This window comes from Rhinolophus sinicus, linkage group LG04 (genome assembly GCF_036562045.2).
Source record: "Rhinolophus sinicus isolate RSC01 linkage group LG04, ASM3656204v1, whole genome shotgun sequence".
Classification (NCBI taxonomy): domain Eukaryota; kingdom Metazoa; phylum Chordata; class Mammalia; order Chiroptera; family Rhinolophidae; genus Rhinolophus; species Rhinolophus sinicus.
Genome location: NC_133754.1, coordinates 136,061,549 through 136,088,602, shown reverse-complemented (window position 1 = coordinate 136,088,602; position 27,054 = coordinate 136,061,549). Strand labels below are relative to the sequence as shown.

At 36.9% G+C, this 27,054-nt stretch overlaps 1 protein-coding gene across 4 annotated transcripts in view; it reads left to right on the top strand.

Moving 5' to 3' along the window:
* KDM4C (lysine demethylase 4C) overlaps positions 1–27,054 on the top strand; it is a 346,173-nt gene that overhangs the window by 76,041 nt on the left and 243,078 nt on the right. For all 4 annotated transcript variants that reach the window (XR_012495714.1, XM_019727138.2, XM_074330450.1 and 1 more), the window contains 2 exons: positions 11,256–11,305; positions 23,534–23,637. Coding sequence is in view for 3 of the 4 variants with exons in the window: in XM_019727138.2 (XP_019582697.2) it covers positions 11,256–11,305; positions 23,534–23,637 (154 nt within the window). In the remaining variant the exon portion in view is untranslated. The remainder of the gene's footprint in view (positions 1–11,255; positions 11,306–23,533; positions 23,638–27,054) is intronic.

The window sequence follows — 27,054 nt, the reverse complement described above, 5'->3', positions numbered from 1 at the left end:
AAGGCATTTTTAACAATTGATTGGTAACTTTTACCCAAAGTACAGGCAGTTGGTGGAAACTAATCTATACACCTGACTTGAAACTAAAGAATATATAATTTGTAAGTTTTTTCCTGACTACTTGGACCAACATTGCTTTCTTTTCTTGTGAGATCTATATATCTGTATCTAGAGATATAGCTATATCTATAGTTATACCTATGTCTATCTATATCTATATCTGTATCTGTATCTGTATCTGTATCTGTATCTGTATCTGTATCTATATCTATATCTATATCTGTATCTATATCTATATCTATATCTGTCCGTTTTATTACTTCACTATGTCCTATTCTTTTTGAGCTCTTCTTTCATTGATTGGTGTGTTTTGGTTTTACCATCTAACCGAGACTTGAGCTTCGTGAGGGCAGCATCACCTTTGTAGGGCCACGAACCGTAGTGGGCTTATAGGCTTGTTTTGTTACTGAGGCAGGTTTTTTTATTTTGTTTTGATCTGCTAATTTGTGTATCACATATGTGCACAGCTTTCTGCTTCTTTCAGTCTTTATTGAGCTTATAATATTCTCTTTGGCTCCTTATGGGTAAATACTACAAAATTAACCTATAAAATAATATAGTCATGCCTCCTGCCTGATGCCTTGAATAGATTTAACCTGATGTCTAGAAAATTTTAGAAGCTACAAAATACTGGGTGTTAGATATTTTTAGACACTCTGCTATAATTTGCCAGTGATAACAGTTTTGATAGCTTGCCTAAGAGGAATCCACAGACAATACACTACAAATTTAATACAGCCAGTTGTGAGTCCATCACTCTTCCTTTCCTCCAAATGACTAATTATTTGTGAGGGCTCCATAAGTGGTTTCTTTATTTGAAGACGCATGCATAAAGCTTCTGGAATGTTCTTCTACATCATATATTTTTGAGAGGACATAGCATCCAGTTGCATGATCTCTGAAATTATTTTTTGATCAGGGACAAAAAAGCCCATTTACAATCTTCCTTGAAATGTAGAAAACAAAAGTGAATGTTCTTTGGGAAGATATGTATCAAAAAGGACTTGACATAGATGGGTTGCCTTGTCTGTCTTCAGCTCCTATGTTATCTCTCTCTGCCTTGCTAATGAAAATTAATATTATTAAGGAAAGTCAAGTGTTGGCAGAAACATACGACTATTTACTTTTTTTGGGTTTAAATCAGTTAGGAGTTTGTTTGTTTATTTATTTATTTTTATGTTACATGAAGTCCAGAAATAAGCAACCTGTGGTTGGTAGTGCCAAATAATACCATGTGTCCCTGTTTTATAATTAGTAGCCTGTGACTGTCATCCTTTTGGTCTATTTTCTAGGAAAGAAGAAGAGATAAGATAAAAGGCAAATGGTAAAGAGAAAATACCAGATCAGATGCTCCCACTTCCATGGGTTTCTTTAGAACCCACAAGCAGTGACATCTCACTATTTCCCATTGGCCAGGACACTCATGGGTACTCATAGCTGCAACAAAAGCTAGGAGATGAGTCCTTAAACAATTGTCCACACTGCCAACTTGAACATAATTGTAGTTTTGTTACTTTAAGGAAGGAAGAAAAAAATGAATGTTGGGACAGCAGCTTATTGTATCTGACACATTAGCCCACACATAGCAAGTCTCCAATAATTTTCTGTTTGAATCTATGTCATTTGGGACCTGTATTTGAAGACCATGCGTTCTGTGCATAATGTGATTAAATTAGAAATCTATAACTAAAATATGCAGAGTCTGCATATTAAAAAATACATTTCTAAATAACCTATAGGTCCAAAACGTCTTGATGAGAATCAGACAATATTTAGTACTAAATTACAATGAAAACATTATCTATCAAAACTTTTGTGATGTAAATCAAGGGGAACTTAGAGTGCTACATAGCACTTAATACTCATCAATCAATGAATTGTTGAACTTTAAGGATTAAACACTCAACTGATAAAGACAGTCACAGAACTACAACATTTATAAGGTTGGTCCCCGGATAATGTAAGTTGAGAGTTGTGCCTAAAGGCTTTCTACATTGGTCACAATAAGGTTTCTATCCAGTGTGAGTTCTAAAATGAGGAGTGAGGTGTAAAGGGCCTTTTTTTCCGTCTTTTCTTTCTAAATTGTGTGTCCCTGAAAATAAGACCTAGCCAGACCATCAGCTCTAATGCATCTTTTGGAGCAAAAATTAATATAAGACTCGGTTTTATTTTAATATAAGACTGGGTATACTATACTATACTATACTATACTGTACTATACTATAATACTGGGTCTTATATTAATTTTTGCTCCAAAAGACGCATTAGAGCTGATGGTCTGGCTAGGTGTTATTTTTGGGGAAACGTGGATTTGAGGCTTTGTAACTTTTATTGTGTTTTGCATATTACTTGAGTTATTTTTGGGTAGCATGGTTGCTTTGTGTAATATGCACTTTTGAAAGCCTCTTAATTTTCAAAGAGGCAACTGCAAAGAAGCTGAGTAGGTAGTTTTGCCTTGAAAATTAAACTTTGATCATAGGAAATCTTGAAAATGCTTCAGTACTTTGTTGGAGTTAATTATGGTAGAAATCTGTAAGTGAATTGTAGTGGAACCCTTTAAGTCACTTTGTCTTATTCATGGATGGTATAATTATCATTTCATTAAATGATCATTTGGAAAGGACACTATTTTCAAAGATTTTCATATAAGGTAAGATTGTTTTTTGTTGGGAAAATATTGGCTCTAGAAAACCTTTGATATGGGCATATAGCTTCTTATAGGGACTTTTTCGTTTATTAATTTTTGAAGTTACTATATTTTAGATTCTTCTTGAAGTGCCTTTTTCCCATTTTATTAATGCTTGATTCTAAGTATTATAAAACATTGCATCTGTGTTTGGTGTTTTTTGGTTTTGTTTGTTTCTTTTTTGTTTGTTCATTAAATATTTTGTGAGGACCCCACGTGTCAGGTACTGAGCTAGGTGTACGTGATGCCATGGTGAGCAAGACATCGTGGTTTTCTGTCACTTCCCTCCTTTGACATCTCTGTGTTGATTTGATGAGGAAACGGGAATAGAATATGGGGCTGGAGAACGTACTTGGGCTTTGGAGTGAGATAGATCTGGGATTGTGTGCTGGCTCTGTTATCCACCTGTAAGTAAGTTAATTCCTCTAAGGCTTGGTTTCCTCATCAGTAAAATGGAGGTACTGGTAGTAGAGCTTGTACAGGATCTTAGCACTAAGTCTGATGTATTGTAAGTGTTCATTCACTAAATGGTAGCTGTGATGAGCTCTAATCATATTTATCAGCCACTTACTCTTTTCACTGAGCTTTCAACCCTTTAATGACTACAGAAATCAGGTCAGACACACAAGCTTATGCCAGTAAATGAAGGGAGGGTTAATTTAGAGTTGTCGTCTGTCAGAAAACTGTCTCTGGGGAGATGAGCTTGATTTTTTTCAGGGGAGATAATTGTGAGCAAAACAGCAAGATGAAGAAGAACTATAAGCAAAGGAGGAAAGGGCTACTTCATACATCGTTGAGGAAGGGATCTGCCTGGGCGTGGCATGGACCTAGAAGGGCTTCTCCCTCCTCTCTGTATCCTGGGCTTGATGAGACTGCCCTGGATGTCACGGGGTGGGTGAAGCTGGGCCCACAGGAGGCCCCAGCAGCACCTGTTAGTGAGACTGGCAGAGGGACCCCTGCAGCCACTATGTCATACAGCACAGTGACAGAGGTATGGGCAGTGGGCGGAGCTGAGAATGTAGTTTCTGAGCACATTGCTGACAGACCCCAGGGTTCGGTTCCCAAATGAAATTAGGGAGACTTTGAGGGAATGATCTGAGAAATAGGAGCTACCTCTTGAGACGTGCTAATAAACACTTCTAGTGGACTCAGTGTATCTTGAAAAAAGAAATAGAGACCAGTTCATAGAGAAAGTCTGAATAAGAGAAATAGATCTAGTAAATTTTGAAAAATACAGCTTTATCTATTGCCAGTTTGAAATGTCAACCTGATGATTATTCAGTTCAAGATAGTGTTTATATTATAACTACCAGGATAGCATATCATTTTAGGTCTATTCTTTGAGTAAACCACCCAAAGATGTGCTTAGAGAGATTATTATTTCCCTTGGCCTTCAAATTAGATCTTCTTCTTCTGCTTCTCTTTCTTCTCCTCCTCCTCCACCTTCTTCTCCTCCTCCTCCTCCTCCTTCATCTTTCCTTCTTCATAAAAGATTCTGGTTTTAGATGAAACATCACCTCATAAATATCTAATTAGTGTGCGCATAGATCATTAGTGACTCATAGTTTCTTAATGTTAGCAGAACTGTTTGCAATGTTCATTTTGTATGAAACAAAAACACTGTCCTAAAGGTTAAATGAAAAAATAATTTCAACAAACTGGTATGTACTTGAGGGTATACAATGGTCAACATCTTATTTAGTGGTTTCCAAAGGATACAAAGAAATATGAGACATATTCACATCTTCAAAGAATGAAGAATTAGCTGCATAATTGAGCGACTGTGGCACATGATAGAGTACCTGGCTATGAACCGGGCACTCACCGTACAAGGAAGGTTAAAGAGGATGATTCATGGGAAAAGTTCTGGGCTGTGGTAGGCTTCTCTGTTTCAGAGAACTCAGTGCCTAGCCAGACAAAAGTGATTTATGCACACCAAGTAGCAGCTAGCTAGGGAAGGTAGCAGATGATAAATACTACATGAACAATGTAATGGAAGGGCTCTGGGAGGAAGAAAAGGGGTGAGATTGCTGAGATTTATAATGGAAAGCTTCAAGGAGGCAGTGGAATCTGAGCAGCACGTGGGAGGTTGGGCTTTGAAGCAAGATAGAGGGGGCTCTTTGAGGTGAGGAGTGAGGTCAAAGCCCAGGTAGTAGTAGAATAATTCACAGTCCAGCCTATTGAGAGTGAGCTGTTGATATTTAAGGCTGGGGCTAAATAGGAATGGAAGTCGAGTCTTGAAAGCCAGGCAGCAAGGAATAAAGGTTTTTGTGCTCTGGTAGTGATATGAGGACTACAGCTGCCGAGGGAGATACAGGCAGAGAGTTCACTTATAATTGTAGTCTTAGTTGGGGGCAGATCAAGGTTGAAATTGAGGTGATGCTGCAGGGAGGTAGATACGAGGTTTTGAGACTGTGGAGCAGATGGGACTTGTGACTGGCAGTGGGACCAGAGAGGATGAGAAATAAAGAAGTGGCTCTGATAGTCACAGTTTGGAAAGCTAGGGGAATGGAGTTGTGAACTGAAATAGAAATGCTAGGAGGAATAACCTTAACTTAAAGGGGGATACATGAATTTGATCTTGCGTATGTCAAGACTTTCGAAGTGATGGGATACTTTCATGGAAACACCTAGGAGGTGCTCAGGGCCATACAGCTAGGACTCCTCTGACTGAGGTCACTAACTGTAAAAACCCTTCTGCATACGGGCCCTCCAGCATGCCTCTGTTTAGTCACCAGTTCTTCCTGCTACATAGATTTTAAACAGGGAAGCAAAGCGACAGGATCTGATTGGGCTGCATGGACCAGGGCGGGCGACTAGTTAAGAGGCTGCAGTAGTAACGTGTGTGATGGAGAGTGGTGACATGGGCCAAGGCAGTGGCAGTGGGGATCGAGAAATGTAGGCAGATGCATGAGAACTCTCTTGAACAAGTAAAAGGTAGAACATGTAAAACTTGGGGATTAATTGGATAAAGGGAATACAATCACAACTCCTACATTTTTGGGCAGTTGGTTGGATGGGGAACTCTGGAGGAGAAGCAGGTCTGGCAGGAAGATGATGGAGGATTAAGCTTGGACAGATGGTTTGAGGGCTGCCAAATGGACTTGTTCAATAGCTGATTGATTTTAGTGGTCCGGAGCTCAAGAGAAACGCGTGGAATGGAGATGTGGTTCAGCAGCATATAGATGATCTTGAAGTCTTGAGCAAAGGTGATTCTCTCAGGGAAAAATGTGGAAGCACTGAAACACGGAGCCCTACGGAATGTCAGTGTTAGGTATGGCAAGAGCAGAGGTAGAGGACCCCTGGAAATGATTTGGATCGTAAACCCAAGGGAAGTGTTTCGAGAAACTAGTAGGATAAGTTAGGCAAAGACTAAAACATATGGCAGCCTTTGTCTACGCAGTTATTTTGAGAGTGATGATGACATACGGTCTGGATTGCACTGGACTCCGCTGTGAGTGGGAGTCAGAAATATGGCAAGCACGGAACATAGTATGTGTAGAGGGAAGAAAAGAAAGCAGATGGGTGGTAGCAGGATGAAGGACACAGAAAAGTTTATCACCTATCGATCGATCGATCGGTCTGCCAGAAGAGCTACTCATGTTTAAAGGCGGATGACAGAGGGTCACAGGGACAGACAGGCAGGCAAGGGTTTTTATGCTGTTATTTAAAACAAGATATTGAGAATTGCTTAGTGTTTCCATGAAGTAGTAGTATGTCAAACAGAAATGAACAAAACCTTGGATGTCATCAGAGCCGCAGGATTTCAAACTTCTTAAAAGCATACTAGTGATTTAGGTTTTTTTTAAAGGGCCTTTTCCCCCTATGGCTTGCTGTTCCAGCTGTAGTCTGACAGTGGCTTATATTGATTTGTAAAATTGTTTAGATGAAAAATACTAACCTTATGAAGTTGGAACTTTTTGCTGGTTGACTTTTATGTATTACTCATTTTTTCTTTTTTATCAAAGAATTAGATGATGTTTTTCAGTGCTGGCTGCTACATTCGTAGGAGCTAAATTTTTAGGGCAGTTATATTGGGAAATGCTTAAATCCTGGGAGACAGAAAGTTTTGATTGAAATAGACATTTGAATGGACCAGAAAGTTGAGGCTGGCAGTGGTTGATTCTGGGTATGCCAGGCTGACATTGTAGTCAGGAAATGAGGTATTGGCTTATATCGTTACTCACCCTTTCCTCCCATTTCCCACTTTCATGATTTTTTCCCTTCCTCCTGTATCCTTCTCCTCCACATCTTTCATCCTGGTGGAGCAGCAACACAATTCATCATTTGAGAGCAAAAGTCAGCAAACACTTACTGAGCATCTGCTCAGCCAATGCTTTGTTTCAGGAGAAAGAAGTGAGCTTGAGAGGGGAGCAGGGAGGCAGAAAGGTAAAAAATTAAATTCTGGGTGCCATGGTGGAAGCCTGTACTCTGTATGGTTGGCTGATGCAACACAAGAGGGAGTGGGAAGCTCTCCCTGGGGGTAACTGAAGCTGAGCTTGGAAAAAGGAGTGGGTGTTTTTGTTGACTGGACTGGTGGTAAGGACATATAAAGCCCAGAAATAGGGGATGGAAAGGTGCGAAGGTGTGAAATAACAAGGGCACTATAAGAAACTTCAAGTGGTTTGGCAAAGCCAGAGAGCAGGATTTGATTAAGACAGTGGTCAGCAAGTACAACTGAAGAGGTGTAAAGATGGCAGCAGGTCTCTGTGCCTTGCAAAGGCGTTTAGCTTCTGTCCTTCAGGTTACACTCAGCCTTTGGAGGCTGGGGCTTTGTCATGATCAGATCTGTAGTTTGTGGAGGTGACTTCAGCACACTGTGGAGGGTAGTTTGGAAGCAGAAAGTAGGGGCCCACCTGTAATGCTCGGTTACACCTTTGTGACCTAAAGGGCGAGCTGCATGGAGGAGACACACGCAGTGCCTTGTAGTCACGTGTGATGCATGGAGAAAACCTTTCTGATGATTACCACCAGAGACGTTTCACTAGAACCCTTGTAGAAGAGGATTGATTGAAAGACTCTGTCAAGGACATTCTTTATCTTTATATTTTATGGGTGGTAGACATCTAACAGTTTAAGGCTGTTCTGATATTCTTTTTTTTAAAAGTGTATTTTTCCAGGACGCATCAGCTCCAAGTCAAGTAGTTGTTTCAATCTAGTTGTGGAGGGTGCTGCTCACAGTGGCCCATGTGGTGATTGAACCGGCAACCTTATTGTTAAGAGCACTGCGCTCTAACCAACTGTCTGAACCGGCCGCCCCCCTGTTCTGATATTCTTGTTTAGGATAGGAATCCTAGAATTGTCCCTGGTGTCTTACAGGTGCTTAGTAGAACTGGGAAGTAATTTTAGAAATGTAAATAAGTGGTGATACTATACTTTTTTCGTATTTAAGATTTACTTATTCTAGAGTTGAGATATTCTAGTTCATCTTCAGTGGTGATACCTTTGGGAGGTTTGAGAAATCGAAGGTCTTTCCTGTCTCCTTTCCCCCTCTTCTCATTAGTTCATATAACTGCCACGTGGTAGTAAATCTGCATGGAAACTTAATGTTCCTCAGATCCCTGTGCTGCAATTCAAACTTCCTGAAGACATGCACGTACATTAGTCCAGATCAATGTTAGCGATAGTTGTGTGTTTCTGTACCCACTTCCACTTACATGGAAAATGTCTTGAGTTCTTCCTGTGATGCTTTATACATGGTAAGTGCTCAGTAACTATCTGTTGAATTGAAGTTGATTATTTCAGTGATTTTTTGGGGGGTATTTTGTTATAGCAGCCTGAACAGACTAAGACAAGTTACTGTCCTTTGTTTATTAGACCCTTGGGCCTTGAGCTTATTCAAGGAATTCTGTAAGTTATTTGTATATGAAACATTGTATAGATGTCTGTACTGATTCATCTGTGTTGAGCTATAAAAGATTTGAACATAAGATTTAAATGTTTAACAAAGAATAGGATCAATAGCACAGAAGAGAGAACCATACAAAATATGTCACAGGTATCAACATGCAGATGAATAGGTTTGCTCTGAGCCAGATAATAACTCAACCAGGGAAGAAAAGAGCCTGTGTCTCTTAAAGTTGTGTCCTTCCACTTGTGGTTCACTGAGTGTGAGAAGTGGCTTTCATTTTGAGGATTCAAGTTCTCCTGAGGAAAACTTGCATCTCTTTAGTGTAAGGGGCTGTGATTGGAAGGAAGTTATTGTTTTTGATAATTTTTTATGCTTTTGAACTATAACAATGGTTAGTTAACCATATGCACTTTATTCATAATCATTTATGGTCTTAAAATTACCCGGATATTTTGAAAGTTTTTAGTTTATTAATCCTCTCGTGAAAAATCTGTACAATCACCATAGTCACTGCAGAATCTTGACTCCTTTTTACCAGCACCAGCCTTGGCCTTTGCAGTCCCCCTGACTGTTCCATTCTCTTCTTGCGTTCCTTTTGCTGTGCTGTGGAGGTCTTTTTCTTCTTGTACAGGCCATGGTTTGCAAGTCCATGGCTTCATTTTTCTTTGCAAGATCTAAGGAGTCGTAAATCATGCCAAAGCCAGTTGGCTTGCCACCAACAAAGTGGGTTCTGAATCCAGATTCAAAGATGACATCCGGTGTGGTCTTGTCCATTTTGGCTAGTTTCTCCTGAATTTTTCTTAGGTATTGTAGCCTTCCCAGGGTGAAGGATGTCAATGACCTTTTTTTTTTGCTGAAGTAGTAATTGGTTGGTTCAGACGGTTACTGTTGTTGTTCATGATGGTGGTTGACCTTCAGGCAGCCAGTGAGGAAAAAAGTTGCATCTTTTATATACAGCATATAAAAATAGACTGAGACATTGTCCAAATCTGAAGAGGAAAATAAATTAATCATCTGGCATTGATAGGAATAGTTGTCCTGGGAAATAGTATACTTGTAGAAAAGAATTTAGGAGATAGGCCAATAAGGGCTACCTGGTTGGAGACACATGATGGTATTGATTCAAATCCTAGAATGAGTAAACTGAGGCTCAAAGTTAGGACAGAGCTATCTCACCCTACCTTCTCCCGATCCTTCTGCACATGAACAGACTTATGTTTTCTGAGAACAGACGGTTGAACTTCAGATTAATTAGCTTTAACTTTGATGCCGATTTTTCAGAAATGTGAATAATGATATTTAGGATATATAAATATCTCCACCCACATCCGACCCTTTGTGGGCAGGCGTATACCCATTACACTTGTCCATGTGTGTTGTATGTATGTTATAGGGGTGGTGACCCTCTTGTCTGGTGTGTGTCTCTGTGTGTGTGTCTGTGTGTTGTGTGTTTCCTTTTATGGGTATATATGGTGATGTAAACCAGGGATTAAAAACTAGTAAGAAGTGTCCATAAATATACATTGGGTGATTGTCATTTAGTTATGCTAAAATTTTATCTTCTCAATTCAGTTGGAATAATTTCATTAACAATGCCTTAAGGAACAGGATATATGGTTGAATTTTCTTTTAGAAAATTGCCTAGTTACATCGGATCTAATTAAGTTTTGCATATGTTATCAGTGGCATTAAATGCAACCAAGTGTAGTGTTAAGCAAAATTAGAAAACTTATTTTACTAAAAAGTAACTTGAACTTAATATATATTGAGCTTGTAAACATGGCAAATGTAGGTCTTAAGAATAATATATTTTTATTTAAAACATGAAGTGATCATTTAACTTTATTTTTAATATCCTTAATTTTCCTCATTAAAACTACTTAAAAAATTAGTATTTGTGTAGTATATTGTGAGATTATTGTTTTAAAATTTATTAGTAAGTTTGCAGTATATAAGTTCAAGTATCTCACTTTTGAAAACACCAGGAACTAGAAATGAGTTTTTCTGTTCTTAAGGGTGAAAAACTATTATTCCTAAAATCAAGATTTTTAAAAGTCATATAATCATGAAATAAATAAAAGCTGTCTTTTTATGGCTGGTGATTTTTTAACTTAAAAATCTATTTGAAAAGTATAATGTTCTTAGAAAGTTTTGGTAGAAATATAAATGTTGCTGTAATAATTTTGTGTTCTATCCTGCTTGTCAGTAAAAACATTTTAAGAGGTTAAAAAGAGCCCAATACCCAATTCCCATAAAACAAAGGCAAACGAACCAACCACAAAACAAAAAAGCATACAACCCATAACAGCCCTGGATTGCTGGGGTGCAGAGTGTTGGAGAGAGGTTGTAGTCACCATATGAGGCTAGCTGCCTTCTTGGTCAAGCAGCTTTACTGGTCTTGGGCCTTTGCTCCCTAATCTTTAAAATGGATTGGGAAGGTGAGCTCTTGGGCATTGAAATAAGTGACTCATGTTTATTTTTCTTCTGTCTAGTGTCCAAGGGATATGAGTCTGTGATTGGCTTTTAATCTCTATTCAGTTCATTTAAGTGGAGTTTGGTGTTGAATTTTTTTTATACATGACATTATTTAGGAATAGACATCCTTAGGATACTAGCTGAACAGTTATAATCCTAAAATGTTTATGTTTAAAATTTTAGGTATGCAATACCCCCGGAACATGGGAAACGACTTGAAAGACTAGCTCAAGGTAAAATTGCTTTCTGTGTTTCTCATCTAGATAGGCTCTTTGTTTCTGAGGTATCTTTACAGTGTAGAATGTCAATCTGTTAATTTTATCCTTTTCAAGTTATGGGCTTTGCAATATTTTTCTAATTGAACAGTTTGTTTTTCACCTAATGTGTGCATATTTTTCCCTGTTACATAATCTTCATAGTTATTTTAATTGGCTGCTTAATATTTCATCAAGGGATTGCACTTAACCTAGTTTAGTTATTTCCATTTTTTCCTCTTTTACATAATGCGTTTTACGTCTTTTGTCAATAATATTTTTCCTTCTTTTAAGTTACATCCTTGAGATAAATTCCCAAAAGTACTGATGCTGCATCTCAGGGTACATGTATTTTATGAATACTTTTCATGTTGCCGTATCATTTCACCAAAGGGTGACTTCTGACTCCCAGTTCTTATTTGGTCCCCTGGGTCAGGGACTGCCCTTATGGAAATATGAAGGTGAATGTCCCCCGGTTACTGCATGAGCATGAGATTGTGTGTCTTCTTAGAATGGCAAAATTAAACATACTTTACTGGAACTTGAATTATTATTTTTTATGGCTTTGTCCATCGTTATTTCTGGGAAGTCTATTTTAGTTTAACTTGGTGATCACAGTCTGCAGAAAGTACCTTCCTTTTTTCTTCTCTGTCTTAAAGATATGCCAGGTTACCTTGCCCTCACCTCCTTACACAAGGGAGAAGTAAGTATCAGGGAACGTAAAGTATAGTATAGGGAATGTAGTCAGTAATGTTGTAGTAATTATGTATGGTGTCAGGTGAGTACTAGTCTTATTGGGGGGGGTGTTATTTCATGAATTATATAAATGTCTAACCACTATGCTGTACACCTGAAACTAATATAAAATAATATTGACTGTCAACTGTAATTGGAAAAAAAAGGGAAAACCCCATTCTTTGACTTGACAATTCTGAACAGAAAGTGTGACTAACATCTCAAAGTTACTTTCCTCCAAATTATAGAAGAATATTAGAAGGAACAGTTACGTATCGAATTTGTAAGAAGCATTATTATAATTTTGGCAAGCTAATAATTATAAAGTCTTGGTGTTTTTATAATATAATTATAGTAATAATAGCAATGTTATTGTAATCTTGAACTTTGTTAAGGACTATTTTCATAAATATTAAGGTAGATGAATCCTGGTTCTGGGTAATAGATTAGAGCACAGCTTAGAAAATGATTACCATAATCCTTAAATACACAGGCAGTGAACTTTGTGCTAATTCTATATGCTGAATTATCCTTTTCTCTATAATAATTATTCTAACATTTTCCATTCGCCTCATCACCAGAGAACTTTTAAAATGGAGCCAATGTAAACTTCGCAGTATGGAGTCACGTGCTAAAATTTCAGCTAGAATCTACATGTAAACACTTTTACGTAATTTATCTGAAAATAACATTCCAGGAAAATGGATGCCATTTGTTTAATCAGGAAGAGGTTAATAAACTTGAAGGATGAACAATAACTTTAAACTCAACTGCATGTTTATTCAAAACTATTTTGCAGCATTATTTTGAGAAATGACACAGGGAAAAGATCCTGTAAGATAGTGGGGGATTCCTATCCGCTGACCAGATGTCAGCCAAATTAATTGAATTCTGCTAAATAATTAAAATGATAAAGTAATGTAGTAAATGTGATGGAGCATTGTAGAATGTCTAGGTCAAGGCAGCACTTGATACATAAAATGAAAAGCAGCCTCGGATATTTTCCATTATCTTGTCTGCACATCATAATTATCACACTTGCCTTTTATGCATGAATGCTTTCATCTTTGGTTTCTATTGAAATCTTGATTGACTGTGGCACCTACAAATATTTTATCTGAAAGACATTAAGCCTGCATCTAATAAAGCCAGGAGTTTGATTTTGCCCTTCAGCTGCTTTCTCATTTATACAGGTTTTTTTTTTTTTCTTCACTATTATATAGACATAAATGTAATAAAAAACTCAAGTGAATTGTTGCAATTTTTATACTTGTTATGTTCGCCTATAATGCCATTGCATTCTTTCTAATTTTTGGTTTGATACAATTGAATGGAAAGTATAAAGGAGAATAGAGGTATAATGTTAAATCATGAATGACAGTTTTGAAGGTTTTCAGTTTTCAGAATGTCTAAATCTCATCTGTTTTAGAAATAAGACAATATCTTTGCTGTTCTATTAAGTTAAGCAAAATATGGATTAACGACTATAGGGAATGGCTAAAAACTTTTGTGAAGGACTGTATTCCCTTGGTTTCTTATTTTGAATAAAATGCCTATAAAGATGATTTACTTTGGTCAAAATTTTGGTTACTGGGAAAAGAATATGTGAGTTAGGACTATGTGCAGCTGGTTTTGGAAGTATGAATGATCAGCAGGAATCCTGTTTCAAATGACAGTGTGTGTGGTAGAAGTGAATAAATGGTTTCCTTTAGATCCTTATATTTACTTGTAACAAGTGTTTTAGTTTTGACTTACTAAAAATGCAACATTCAGCAAAAAGAAATGGAAGAATAATTATTATGAATGATAAACCTAGTTCATTTTTTAAAAAATTATTTTGGGGATGTGTGTATGTGTGTGTGTTTAAATGGCTGGTAATCTTGAGTTGAAGCCTGTGGAGCAGATTCTAAGCCTGATATACAGGGATCCCTGTTCCAGGAGGTGGATCAGGGTCTGGGTGGGATGCAGGCAGTCTGTGGACTCTCTGAAATTATATTCAAAATTGGGCATACATGTGCACTTCTGGGATGCACATATATGTGCATGTATGTGCATTTTTGGTGCAAAAGAGATTATGAATCACTGCTGTCAAGGGACTAGATGAGTAGCAATAAATAACAAGTCATTTTAAATTTAGTGAATATATTCTACATTGACCTGTTTTCATAGTGTCTAGGAATTAGGAAAATGTACTTTTACAAGCTCTCAAAATAGTGAATACATTATTCTGGTAAGCATTTATATAGCTGATGGTCTGAAAATATTATATTAAAGTGTCTGGTTTTGAAAGGATAATGAATGCAACACTCCTGATTATAAACAAATTAATTTTAAGGGGCTCCTCAAGCCATAGCAAATGAAGAAGTCCAGTGATATATCCTCTGCTTTCATGCCTAACTCATGCTTCAGGCATTGAGATCAATATGTGGTGTTTCAGGGTATGTTTGTTTTCATCTTACAATCAGCTGTGTTGCATTAAGAATGGTAAAACAATTCCTAAACTTAATTTCCTCGTAATTTGATGTTAGATATCACTGTCTGTGTTTATAAAGTTTTGAATATTTTATAGCCAGCCATGTTCCTATCCTAGTAGGACTTTAGACATTGGACAATAATATATAACATACACCAAGCTAGCACAATTCCGGTCTCCTTGAGCCATGGGATGAAATACAGTTCTGAGAAGTGACAGTAGAGAATGGGGAGAAAGAATTCAGGGAGAGAATGCCAACTAGCAGGGACGAATTACCATGGAGGCAAATGAAGTGTTCTTTGATTCTGCAGGGTGGAAGCTGGGCCAGGAAAATTCTGGTTAGCTTGACTGTGATCTATTTCAGCCCAAAGTTCTTGGTGTGGGAAGTCCTGGGTAACCTGTGCACGTATTGTTCATGTGTCATGTCAAGGGAGGGGGAAAGCGGGAACTGAAACAAAGTAATCTTAGGAATGCAGTAAAAAAACAGAAATGTACACCTGAAACTATGTAACTTTACTAACAATTGTCACCCCCAATAAACTTTAATTAAAAAAAAAAAAAGAAAATTATTTACAAAAGTAAAACAAAAAACAAAACAAACAATATGTCATGGCTCATATGCCAGTTAAATTGGGTGGAAATTGCCAACCAGCTTGAAATGGAAAAAAGTTGCCCATTACATAATGCATTATATTCAGGAGATAAAAATAAGGCACTTGTTTAGGAGAACCACCATCCTTCTCGATAGCACAGCCAATATGAATTTCTCCTGGCTCTACTCCTGCAGAGCTCCATGGAGTTGTATGTCTACCAGTAGAGATCTTGATGGATTAAGGGACACTCAGAGCAGAGTGAAGCGTATGTTGATGGATTATAGGATACTCAAGAGCTGAGTGAAGTCTGCAATGTGACAATTTTCCCTAATCCTGAGTAATTAATTGCTGCATGGAGAGGCCAACTCTAGCTTAAACCTCTAATGTTGACCTCTTAAGTAGGAATATGGGTGAAAATGACCAGTTTTTCCCCCCACATTATGTAGCTCATTGGTTTATTTTTTATTTTTTAAAATTTATTTTTTAAATTTATTGGGGTGACAATTGTTAATAAAATTACATAGATTTCAGGTGTACAATTCTGTATTACATCATCTATAAATCCCATTGTGTATTCACCACTCAGAGTCAGTTCTCCTTCCATCACCATATATTTGATCCCCCTTACCCTCATCTCCCACCCCCCAAGGTTTATTTTATTAATAAGCTTTTATGTGTAAATGCTATCTAAAAACATTTCCCACAGGAGCAGTCCTATGTATACTTTCTCTGTGTTTTTCTTTTCTTACCATTTGTTTGTATGGTTGCAATATTTTTTAAGCTTCATATAGTCATATGAATATTGCAAAAACCATTATAAAAGTCTACCAAAGCATACTTGGGTGAATTTCAATTATATTGAATGAAATTGTCTTAATCAAAATCTGTTGCTAGTGTGGACATATATTTTACATGTCTGATTTCTCCATCTTTCCTCCCTCCTTTTTTCCTTCTCTTCTTCCTTTCTTTCCTGTAAGTGATTAATAACTAATTTCAATTTCTCCAAACTATTGTTTAGAAATCCATGAAAACTGGTAATAAACTTTGATTTCTAAGTCTTTTTCCAAGGCTGAAACTTTGGTGATTTAATAGCAACAACATGATTTTGTGTTTGTCATATAGGGTTGGGATTTAAAAAGAATTCCTTAATAATATCTAATATGTTAGATGTAAATCAATTGACAAGTTGGGAAATTTCTTACCTGATGGAAAGAATACACTAATTTTAGAGCACATCTCTACTTCTAAAACAATTTAAAAACATTTAATGATTTTTTGGGGGTCAAATTGATTGAGGTCAAATGCACCCACAGTAAAAACCACCCCCGTTAAGTACACATATAGTTCACTGAATATACAGTGGGGGGCTACCATCATTATCATTTTATAGAACATTCCCAGTACCCTGAAAAAGTTCTCTAATGCCCTTTTGCCCTCATCCCTCCCCCCAGCCACTGGCAACCACTGTCTGATTTCTGTTCCTAGAATGTCGTAAAAGTGGAATTTTACAATATGTAGACTTTTGTGCCTCATTTCTTTTACTTAGAATATTGCTTCTCACATATGATCACTTTTATTACATTGAATACAGGGCTTCCTTGGATGTATACAGCATCTGGTCCTTGAAACGGCTTATGCGATTCCATATGTCCCTACGCTACACAACTCCCAGCAGTACTGGGGCAGTCTCAGCAACGGTGGTTGTGGGATGCTTTTAGGGTTTCAGGGCTCTGTTGGGCTCTCTGGAGTACATGCTCCTTATGATGCTAGCCTTTCATCTCTCCCACATGTTTGGATTGGAAGAATGATTCCAAAGATCACCTTCACTTGCTTACCACTGTATAATATCTTAAAAAAGAAAAAGTATTGGCTTTATTTTGCTAGGGAGTTGGCAGACAGCAGTGTCCTGTCTTTGTAGATAGTACAAACAAGCTATAGATTCTAAAAGTTGGGTTACTGAATAGCTTACCATAACTTTGTATTATTGCTCTCCCCCTTGTCTTGGATGCTCTAACCACAAGAGCTGATTCTTCTTGAAATGAATGTTTAAGCTCTTTTGCTCCATGAATCCTATGTAGTATTGCAATTTGTTCTAATTTTGAATATTTATTTAAAATGAAAATGTATGTTTGTATTCTTACTATTTAATGGTTTGGTAGAAACATAGTTTGTTTTTCCAAACTGTTTTTTCAGTGTTTTCACTCCTAAATCAGATACCATTTTATTGGGAGCTCATTGGTCTACTTGTCATAAAAACCCTAATGTGTTACTTGTGGAGAGGAGTTGGTATGGGGGGAATAAGTTGTAGATTGGTTCTCCCTACTAGTCTCCATAGCTTGAAATGTGAAATAACTGATTATCTTCTCAGTCTTATTCTTTCAGTTTTGTAGGATTTTTTATATTGAAGCCCATTTGTGAGTAATTTGGAATTCAGACTAAATTTTAATATTTAATTTTAAAACAGCAGAGTTAGAGAAGGGATAGAAGAATATAGAGGTGAATACAAAATAAAACATGAATCAATGTAGTTTAACGCTAGTTGTGCTTGATTGTTAGAACTCTTTTATGGGGGAGAAGCTTAGTACTTGCGACAGAACTGCTAGGTTTGAACTGCAAGGGAATGAGATGGTTTTTAAGGCTTAGTAACCATTGATTTCACTTATGGCAACCCTTCAGTTGGCTCTCTAGGTCTCCTGGGACTGTGATTCCCCTTCTCAGGGGGCAGGCTGCAGAGAAGGTGGGAAAGGAAAAGTCATTGAACTAACATGGTGACTAGTGTGCATGTGGTGGAAATGAGTAATAGAGATAATAATAATGGCCACTATTCATTGAATATTACTATGTGTTAAGTAGACTTAAGTATTTTTTTAAATTGAGGTAGAATTCACATATAAAATAAACTGTTAACCATTTTGAAGTATTTAACTCAGTAGCATTTCGTATATTAATATTGTGTAACTGTTACCTCTATCTAGTTCCAAGAGATTTTTGTCTTTCTAAAAGGTAACCCTGTATCTATGAATTAGTCACTCTCTATTCTTTCCCACCCCTCCGCCACCCCTAATTGCTGTGGAATCGTGTGATATGTGACCTTTTGTGTCTGGCTTCTTTTACATAGTGTGTTTTCCATGTTATAGCATGTATTAGTACTTCATTCTTTTTTATGGCAGAGTAGTGTTTCACTGTATGTATGGCTATACCACATTTTTTTCATCTATTTATCGGTTGATGGACATTTAGATTGTTTCCATTTTTTGACTATGGCTAAGTTTTTTTGTGCATTATCTTGTTGGATTCCTGTAAGGATCCTGTGAGGGCAGCCATTAGGGAAAATAGCATGGAGGCTTTTCAAAAAATTAAAAATATTCTGAAGAAACTCGAAACACCAATTTGAAAAGGTATATGCTCACTTATGTTCACTGCAGCATATTTACACTAGCCAAGATATGGAAGCAACCTAAGTATGCATTGATAGACAAGTGGATAATAAAGATGTGATACATACATACTATGGAATATTATTCAGCTATAAAAAGAATGAAATCTTGCCACTTGTAACAACATGGAATGAACCTAGAAAGTATTATGCTAGGTGAAATAAGTCAGACAAAGACAACTGCCATATGATTTCACTTATATGTGGAATCTAAAAAACAAAATAAACAAACAAATGAAAAACACATACAAAAAACAATTAAAACAAACAAACTCATAGATATAGAGAACAAATTGATGGTTACCAGATGTGAGAGGCATTGAAGTGATGGCTGAAAAAGGTAAAGGGATTAAGAAGTACAAATGGGCAGTTATAAAAATACTCACAAGGATTTTAAAATAAAGTACAGCATAGGGAATAAAGTACAGCGTAGGGAATAAAACCAATAAAAATATTAAAAATAGAATTACCATATGATCAGCAGTTCCACTTCAAGATATATATTTGAGGGAAATGAAATCACTGTGTTCAAGAGATAGCTGCACACACATGTTCATCACAGCAGTGTTTGCAATAGCCAAGACATGGAAACAACCTATGTGTCCATCAACAAGTGAATGCATAAAGAAAATGTGAGATACATACATAATGTATGTATCTCACATCTATCTATCTATCTATCTATCTATCTATCTATCTATCTATCTATCTATCTATCTATATATATAATTCAGCCATGAGAAAGGAGATCTTGCCATTTACTTCAACATGGATTAAATTTGAGGGTATTATTCTAAGTGAAATAAATCAGAGACAGAGAAGTACTATATGATCTCACTTATATGTGGAATCTAAAAAATCTGAATTTATAGATACAGAGAATAGATTGGTGGTTGCCAGAGACAGAGGGTGGGGGAAATAGGCGTAGGTGGTTGAAAGATACAGACTTCCAGTTATAAGATAAATAAGTTATGAGGATGTACTGTATAGTATGGTGACTATAGTTAACAATACTATATTGAAAGTTGCTAAGATAGTAGATTTTAAAACTTCTCATCACATATACAACATATTGTAACTATGTGAGTTGATGGAAGTTAGCTAAACATTATTGCGTTAATCATATCACAATATATACACATATCAAATTATTACATTTAATATACCTTAAACTTATACAATGTTATATGTCAATTATATCTGAATGAAGCTGGAAAAAAGAATCCAGTGAAGAATGTAATAACATTTTTTTGGGGGGAATGTTGGGGAACAGTATGCTTTTCCAGGGCCCATCAGCTCCAAGTCAAGTTGTTGTCCTTTAATCTAGTTGTGGAAGGCGCAGCTCAACTTCAAGTACAGTCGTTGTTTTCAATCTTTAGTTGCAGGGGGCTCAGCCCACGATCCCATGTGGGAATTGAAATGGCAACGTTCGTGTTAGGAGCTCACGCTCTAACCAACTGAGCCATCCAGCCACCTCTCCGGCAGCTCAGCGGCAGCTCGTTGTCTTCAATCTAGTTGTGGAGGGCGCAGCTCACAGGCCCATGTGGGAATCGAACCAGCAACCCTGTTGTTCACAGCTCGCGCTCTAACCAACTGAGCCATCCAGCCGCCCCGTTAATAACATCTTGATTATATGGATGGGGAAATTGAGATGCTGAGAGTTTATGGGACTAGTTAAAGCTATGTGAGTGTGGGAGTTGTGTTTGGAATCCACGGCTGGATGCGTGGCTGAACTCCAATTTCTTCCAACTGTTATTCTCTTTTGTTTTGCTGGACACGTGGACAAAATGAGGATGGCTTCACATAACTCAAATGATTAGGTTTTTGGTCTAAAACTTAGCTCTGCTATTTAATACCAAAGGAAAGGTGTTTGTTGGGAGCAGTAAAGGATAGAGAAAAATTGGTGCTCCAGTAAACTTGTGTGTTAAGTGTGTGAAAGAGAATATTGGGTAAGATTTATACAAAATCCCATAGCAGAGTTTGCACCTCACACACAGTAGGCTGCCTGTCAAATTCTTTCGCCAACTATCTCTATAGGGGAGGAGATTGAAGACCCCCCCAAACTACCCCCCCACCAACATTCATGCAGATTTTGTATCTTGCTCCCCTAATATATTTGTGTTTATGTAAAAGTAAACCAAGTGATTTATCATGACAACAGTGTTAGGTTGGTGCAAAAGTAATTGCTATTTCTGCAATTATTTTAAACCTTTTAAACTACAATTACTTTTGCACCAACGTAATAGAAAGATGTGCCAGGTTTATCTGTGTGTTCTTCTCCACCTGGCCTGTTACCTGGTGACCATGGGGCATGTGAGGTGTGGAAGTGGGATGCTAGCTGCTATTTCCCCTACTGGATGATTGAAGGGTCGGTGCAAATGGTTTCCTTATTGGAACTTCTTGATCTTCAGATTAGGAAAGGGTAGACTGTCCCACTGTGTGACCCCCCCAAATTGGAAAGTCGTATGGAATGTTATGGTAGTATCATTAAAATACAACTTTTAGAGAAGATTTCTTTCAAATAAAGTATTCAAAACTTAAAAGAACATCAAGAAAGTAAATATTAGAATAGAAAAAATGATTCTGAAAGGCATGTTTGAAAGAACTTACAAAAATTTTAACACATACTGTGTTTTTATTTTATGACTTTCAAAAAATGGATAGTGTTAAGTTGAATTTTTAGTTAAATGTTATCTTTTCCAACAGACCTATTTTGTTGTTTTTCATACAAGTAACCTCATAGTCGTTTTTTTCATTTACTATGAAAGATACTAATATTTCTTTAGCCAGCATATTTCTAAGTTTTTAAAAATATTATCATTTTGTATCTAATACTGTTCTGGTTATATAGGCTTGCTTATATGTTGACTAAAATACTTCTCATAAATGGTGGAGTGAGGGTGACTATGAACTATGTACTCCTGCAGGTATTTTGAGGTAAAATTCATTTTGAGATACATGCTTTGTATATAATTTGTGCTGTTTATGAGGTATTTTCTAGGGTGATGTAAAATGTAATTCTGGTAGCCTGTTGTAAATATAAATTCTGAGCCAATGTGAAGTTCTTAATATACTGCAAATTACCTTCCTTCAGTGGTTTTTCAATTTAAATTAACTTATGACCAGTCACCACATTGTTCAGGTCCTGATTACAAATCCATATCAAAAGAAAATTAAATAGACTCCTCTTTCTTCATTGATTTTAATTTAAAATATAATTCATTTAGTGCTGAACCAAGTTACAGATTTGAAAAGTTTGATAGATCCATTTAAATTGTATTATGAAAACATTTCCATGGGTTTTGTGTTTAGAGTCCTCCCTACTGTTCTTTACTTTGGTGTAGGACTCAGCACATCGTAATGCGTTGATGTGGCCAGTGCATTAGTGTGGTACTTTCTCTCCATTCACCGAAGTCTACATTCTTGCAAAGAGATACTCTTTGATATAATGTTTTATTTTCTCTTTATGTATTATGAATATTAACCATAACAGAGGGCCACATCAAATGACCATATGGGGCAAAATTATTCCTTTTATTCCCGTTGGTATTGTAGAGAATGATAGTATTTCTGGTGCTTCCACTGGCATGTACTTTTAAAAAGCATTTCTGTCTATTTTTCTTTTTAAAAATCCAGGTACAGATGAGTAAGCAGAATGTACTGCTTTTTGCAGGTGGTTCTTTATTCCCTAATGGATCTTTCCTGGCTGTTTGATTTGCTTTCTTCTGATGATTCGTGGCATCAATAAAGGCTTATTTACTTTAAAAATATTCCTGTAAAGCGCCACAATTCTATGAGATTAAAAGAGTACATGGTTAGTTAATGAGTGCTGGTAATTCACGTTCTTGAGCTGTTTGGATGCAGTGAGCCACCGAATTAGATAAGTATTAGGTTGGTGCAAAAGTAATTGTGCTTTAAAATGTTAAAAATAATTGCAGAAACCGCAATTACTTTTGCACCAACCTAATATTTCCAGTGGTTTTGTCTTCATTTTGGCAGTGGAGGAGTTAAACAGCATTTGTGCTTCTTCCCACTTAACTCATATACATCACACACATTTTCCTGGTGAGTTCTGCTTCCTTTCTGGATTCTGTCTCTGATTTTCCTGCCTTTTCCATGTTTCTCTTTTTCTCTTCTTGCTTGCCCACTATCCTCAGCGTGGTAGTTTTTCCCTCTGAGTGAGGAAGGTGAAGAACAGGGTATCAAGCACGTTCATTTTTCTCCAGCTTGCATACTGAGTTAATGAGAGTCTGCCTCAGACAGAACTGCAGGGTTGAAGTTATCAATGGAGAAAAACAACTGTGTTTTGGTGTATAATATCCTGCAGGAAAAAAGGGTTGCTGCATGTTTAGCTTTCTTATTTAAAGGCCTCCATAAAACACTGCTCCCATATAGGCTGGTGAGGCAGGTTTCCAAGTATTTGATTGGTGCTGGCTGGGAAGTTGTTCGGGAAATTAGTAGCAGTTAAACTGTTGAAAATTGATCAGAAAGAAACAAAGAAAGGTGGGAAACTGCTGTGTGTCTACCGTATGCCAGGCATTGGGACAGGTGCTTCTGGAATGGTCACTTTCAGGAGTCTAAATTGAGAGATTGCTCTATTGAAACGCATATTTACTACTCCTCACCACCCTTAATATTTTGTCCATTTATCAGATATTAGGCAGATTGAATTCAAATTTGTTACAAATTGAACATTTTTAAGGTTTGGTAATTTTATATGTTATGAAAACAACTCTTGGTAGATTTTTTTGTAAAAAAAAAAGTCAACCTTTGGTGATACAAATATGCATATCTTAATTTTAAGAATTCTGACTAATTTTTAGTATGAGGTTTTTTTTTGTTGGTGGAGTTGGGCTGTATTTGCATAAAAATGTCATTTTGTAAGAATATTAGCACATAAGCTTAAAAAAACTATCTGAACTTTTATCTTACTTGACACATTACTGCTTATATTTATTATTTCCACCTAGGTTTTTTCCCAAGCAGTAACCAAGGGTGTGATGCATTTCTTCGCCACAAGATGACGCTGATATCTCCCTCAGTGTTGAAGAAGTATGGTATTCCCTTTGATAAGGTATACTAGTATTCCTCTTGAACAAATTCATTTAGTGTGTATAGTATTTGTTTTTAAGACAAATTTAATATAAGCTAATACGTCCTTGACTTCAGGTAGAGTTTTTAGGGTGTGGGGAGAAAAATTCAGATTTATGTTTTATAACATAACAATTTATCTAAATACTAATTCACAGTTACTTTTATTTCAGGATCCATTTACTAGAGATTTCAGGCTGTTATAGTTTACTTATAAATACTGAAAATAAAATGTAGCACATTTGGCAAAATAAGATGTAGCCTTTCTACATTGAAATCTTTTATATGAGCAACATACTTTATGTATATGTGATCTATTTTTTAAGAAAAGAAATCAGAGCAATTATTATTAGTAGTTTGGTTGGTTAGAATCACTGATTATGGTACCAGTATGTTGCTTCTAAACACATTTAGACATAATACAATTGAGGTTTAATTATGGATAAAAGTGCCTGATGATTTAATAATCAGATATTGCTTCTCTGGAGTATTTCTAAAGATTAAGTTCTGTAAGACTGTACGTGCTAGGGCCTTCTTTCTTTGCATCCATGGATAGTTACTGGGTCAGAATTATTACAGAGCATGAGCATTTTTATGTGAAGAAGTTGAAATGAAAAACGCTTTTGACCAGATAAATAAAAGCTCTCTCTCAGTTAGCGGAGGATTAAGTCCTTAGCTACTTGCAGAAGCATTACAAAATAACTCCACTGTCTTCTTCATTTTTTGTTTGACTTTCCATAATCCTTGCTGTGTTCTACCTTAGAAGCTTTCACTTGTGACTAAATCTTTACCTCTTCTTAATCTCAGGCCCTTAAATTGTGCCCCAACCCTTGGCTTTGTTCAAAGTAGAATTTTTGCAAGGACCAAGCACTATTCTCCGACTTGAGGTGACGCCCACTCATTCACAAACTATACCTGGCAGTCATCGCGAGGCATACTTGTCTTGTGTGATGAGGATGCTTTTACTACTGGTTTACAGACATATTTTTCAACATGACAAAAAGTGTGCCTCCAAGATATACACTGTGGGGAATGTCTATGGATGTGGAGAGGAGCTGGTGATGGGCTACAGCACTACTGCAGGCACAGAGGTCAGAGGCTGTGCCCACTTCAGCCCCCCCACCCCAGGGCGGGCCACTGCCACTGCAGGGCTTTGTCTTACTTGCATCTCTGGGTACCGGGCTTTTCAGTCTTGGAGGAGCGTTTCTTTTAGGTGATTGGCATAAGCTTGATCGGGCACTTTTATTTAAGTTAAAATATTAGAAGGCAGAGGAGAAAGAGTAGAGTCCCCCAAGAAAGAAAAAACTTGTTCGTTCAGGGGTGGTAATTGTTATTGATCAAGCCGTTCTTTGGAGAGGGGGTTATGTGAAGTCGCAGGACTGAGGGATGGGTTCATTTCCCCAGGATGGAGGCCTTTGCGGCTTGTACGTCCTTTCCAGTCTTTGGGGAGGAGATAGATGCCCTGCACCCCTTTCTGGGCTGTGGCTCCCCAAGTACTACTTGGTACTTCACTAGATGCACCAGGCCCTTATCTGATTTTTTTGAGGGTGGGACATTTTGTGGCTTCTGTGTGAAGTGGTAGGATGTGTTCATCATGAGATGTGAGACACCAGTGACTAGAGGGCCGATCAGCAATTGTAGTTTTTTTCTATGAAACACTGCCACTTCTGCTTCCACCTTGATGAACAGTGTATCATGGATGACTGTGCTTCTGAAGGAACTGACCGTATTTTGCTGTGCATAATGTGCTCCCGTGTATAATGCGCACCCATGTTTTTGGTCCAAACTTTCAGGGAAAAAATCTTTCGTTTTAATTTTTTAATTCAAATTTTTATTTGTTTACATTTAGGTACTTGTTTTTTTGTATTATAAAATAATTTTAGCGTTTTGGTTTTTAACATTATGGTACAAGAAATTTTATGTAGCAAATAATTACAAAACACAAGAACAAATACAAGGTAGAAGAAATTTTATGTACTGGTATTTTGCATACGGATATTGTTATTGATTTCTAGAGTTACACTTTTAACTCATAAGCATAAATAAAAGAATTAAAATCATTTATATAGATACAGAATTAGTACTACCCATATATAATCCACACATCCTTATTTTTCCCTTACAAATTTGGGCAAAAATATATACATTATACATGACAAAATATGGTATTCTCTTATGATGATAATGTAACATGGGACAGAGTAGCACAGGCTTCAGAATTAAACACCCCAAGTTCATTCCTGATTCTGGCACTTGGGTAAATTACATAACTTTTCTGAGCCTCAGTTTCTTCATCTGGAAAATGGGGATAACATAGTACCTATTTAATAGGACTATTGAGGATGAAAAGAGATAATCTATAAGAACGGCTTTGCATAGTATATGTTATATAGTAACACATTCTTTCTCCTCAATTCAACCCTCTTTTTTTAGGCAATCATTTCACAGTTGGAGTAACATTTTTTTTCCTTCTTTCAATGTATTCGTACATATTCATACATATGTACAAAAAGCACATACTTTTTCAGATGTATATGTATATTTATGTGTATATTTAACAAATAGCTAATGTCTGCTTTTAGCTTATGTGTACTATCCTTTCCTATTTCTTTCATGACACGGACTTGTAATAAAAGGGACTCATTCTTTTTTCTGTCCTTGTACTTTTTTTTTTCCTTAATCAATTTATTACATAGTGGCAATAAATTGGCCTTATATTTTGGCTAACAGGGACTGACCTGTTTCTAGAAATTTTACAGAGGCATAAAATTTAAAGTTCCCTTCAATGGGAACAGGTGCTCTTGTTCAACATGGCAAATGCAGGGTTTTCTAGGCAGAGTAGAGAAGGATTGTAGGCAGGATTCAGTGGAGCAGTGACAGTAGTTTCCTTTTCCCAATGATAGCAGTCCTACCCTCTTCCCCCAGCTTTCTAGGGCTAGAAACAGTAGAGCAGGGGAAGGGTTTTCTTTTGTTTTTTTTTATCACATAGTACAAGGAAGTTTCTAGTTTCTAAACACAATTATAATTTATGAGATTCAGTGAGACCAGGGAAGGAGAGAATCAGGCTGTGATCTCATGTGGCTCAGAGTGATGGAGCTGGAGCCATGTTGTACACTGATAAGCTATTCTCTGCCTGCCAGGTGGCAGCTGAGTTGCTGCTCATTGCAATAGGACACCTGCTGGGGTGTTATGGGAGGAGGGGGTGATGAACTAAATTTCAGAATTGTTGGGAAAGAAAACACTCCCTCGCAGAACATTTCAGCATTCCTAAAATGGCAATTGAATTGCAGCATGTGCTCCTGTATTTATACAGTGTGTCTCCTGTATGTTTACACACATGTACATACCTACATATTCATTTCTCAACAATTTAGGACTGAAGTGAACCATGGTGACTGAA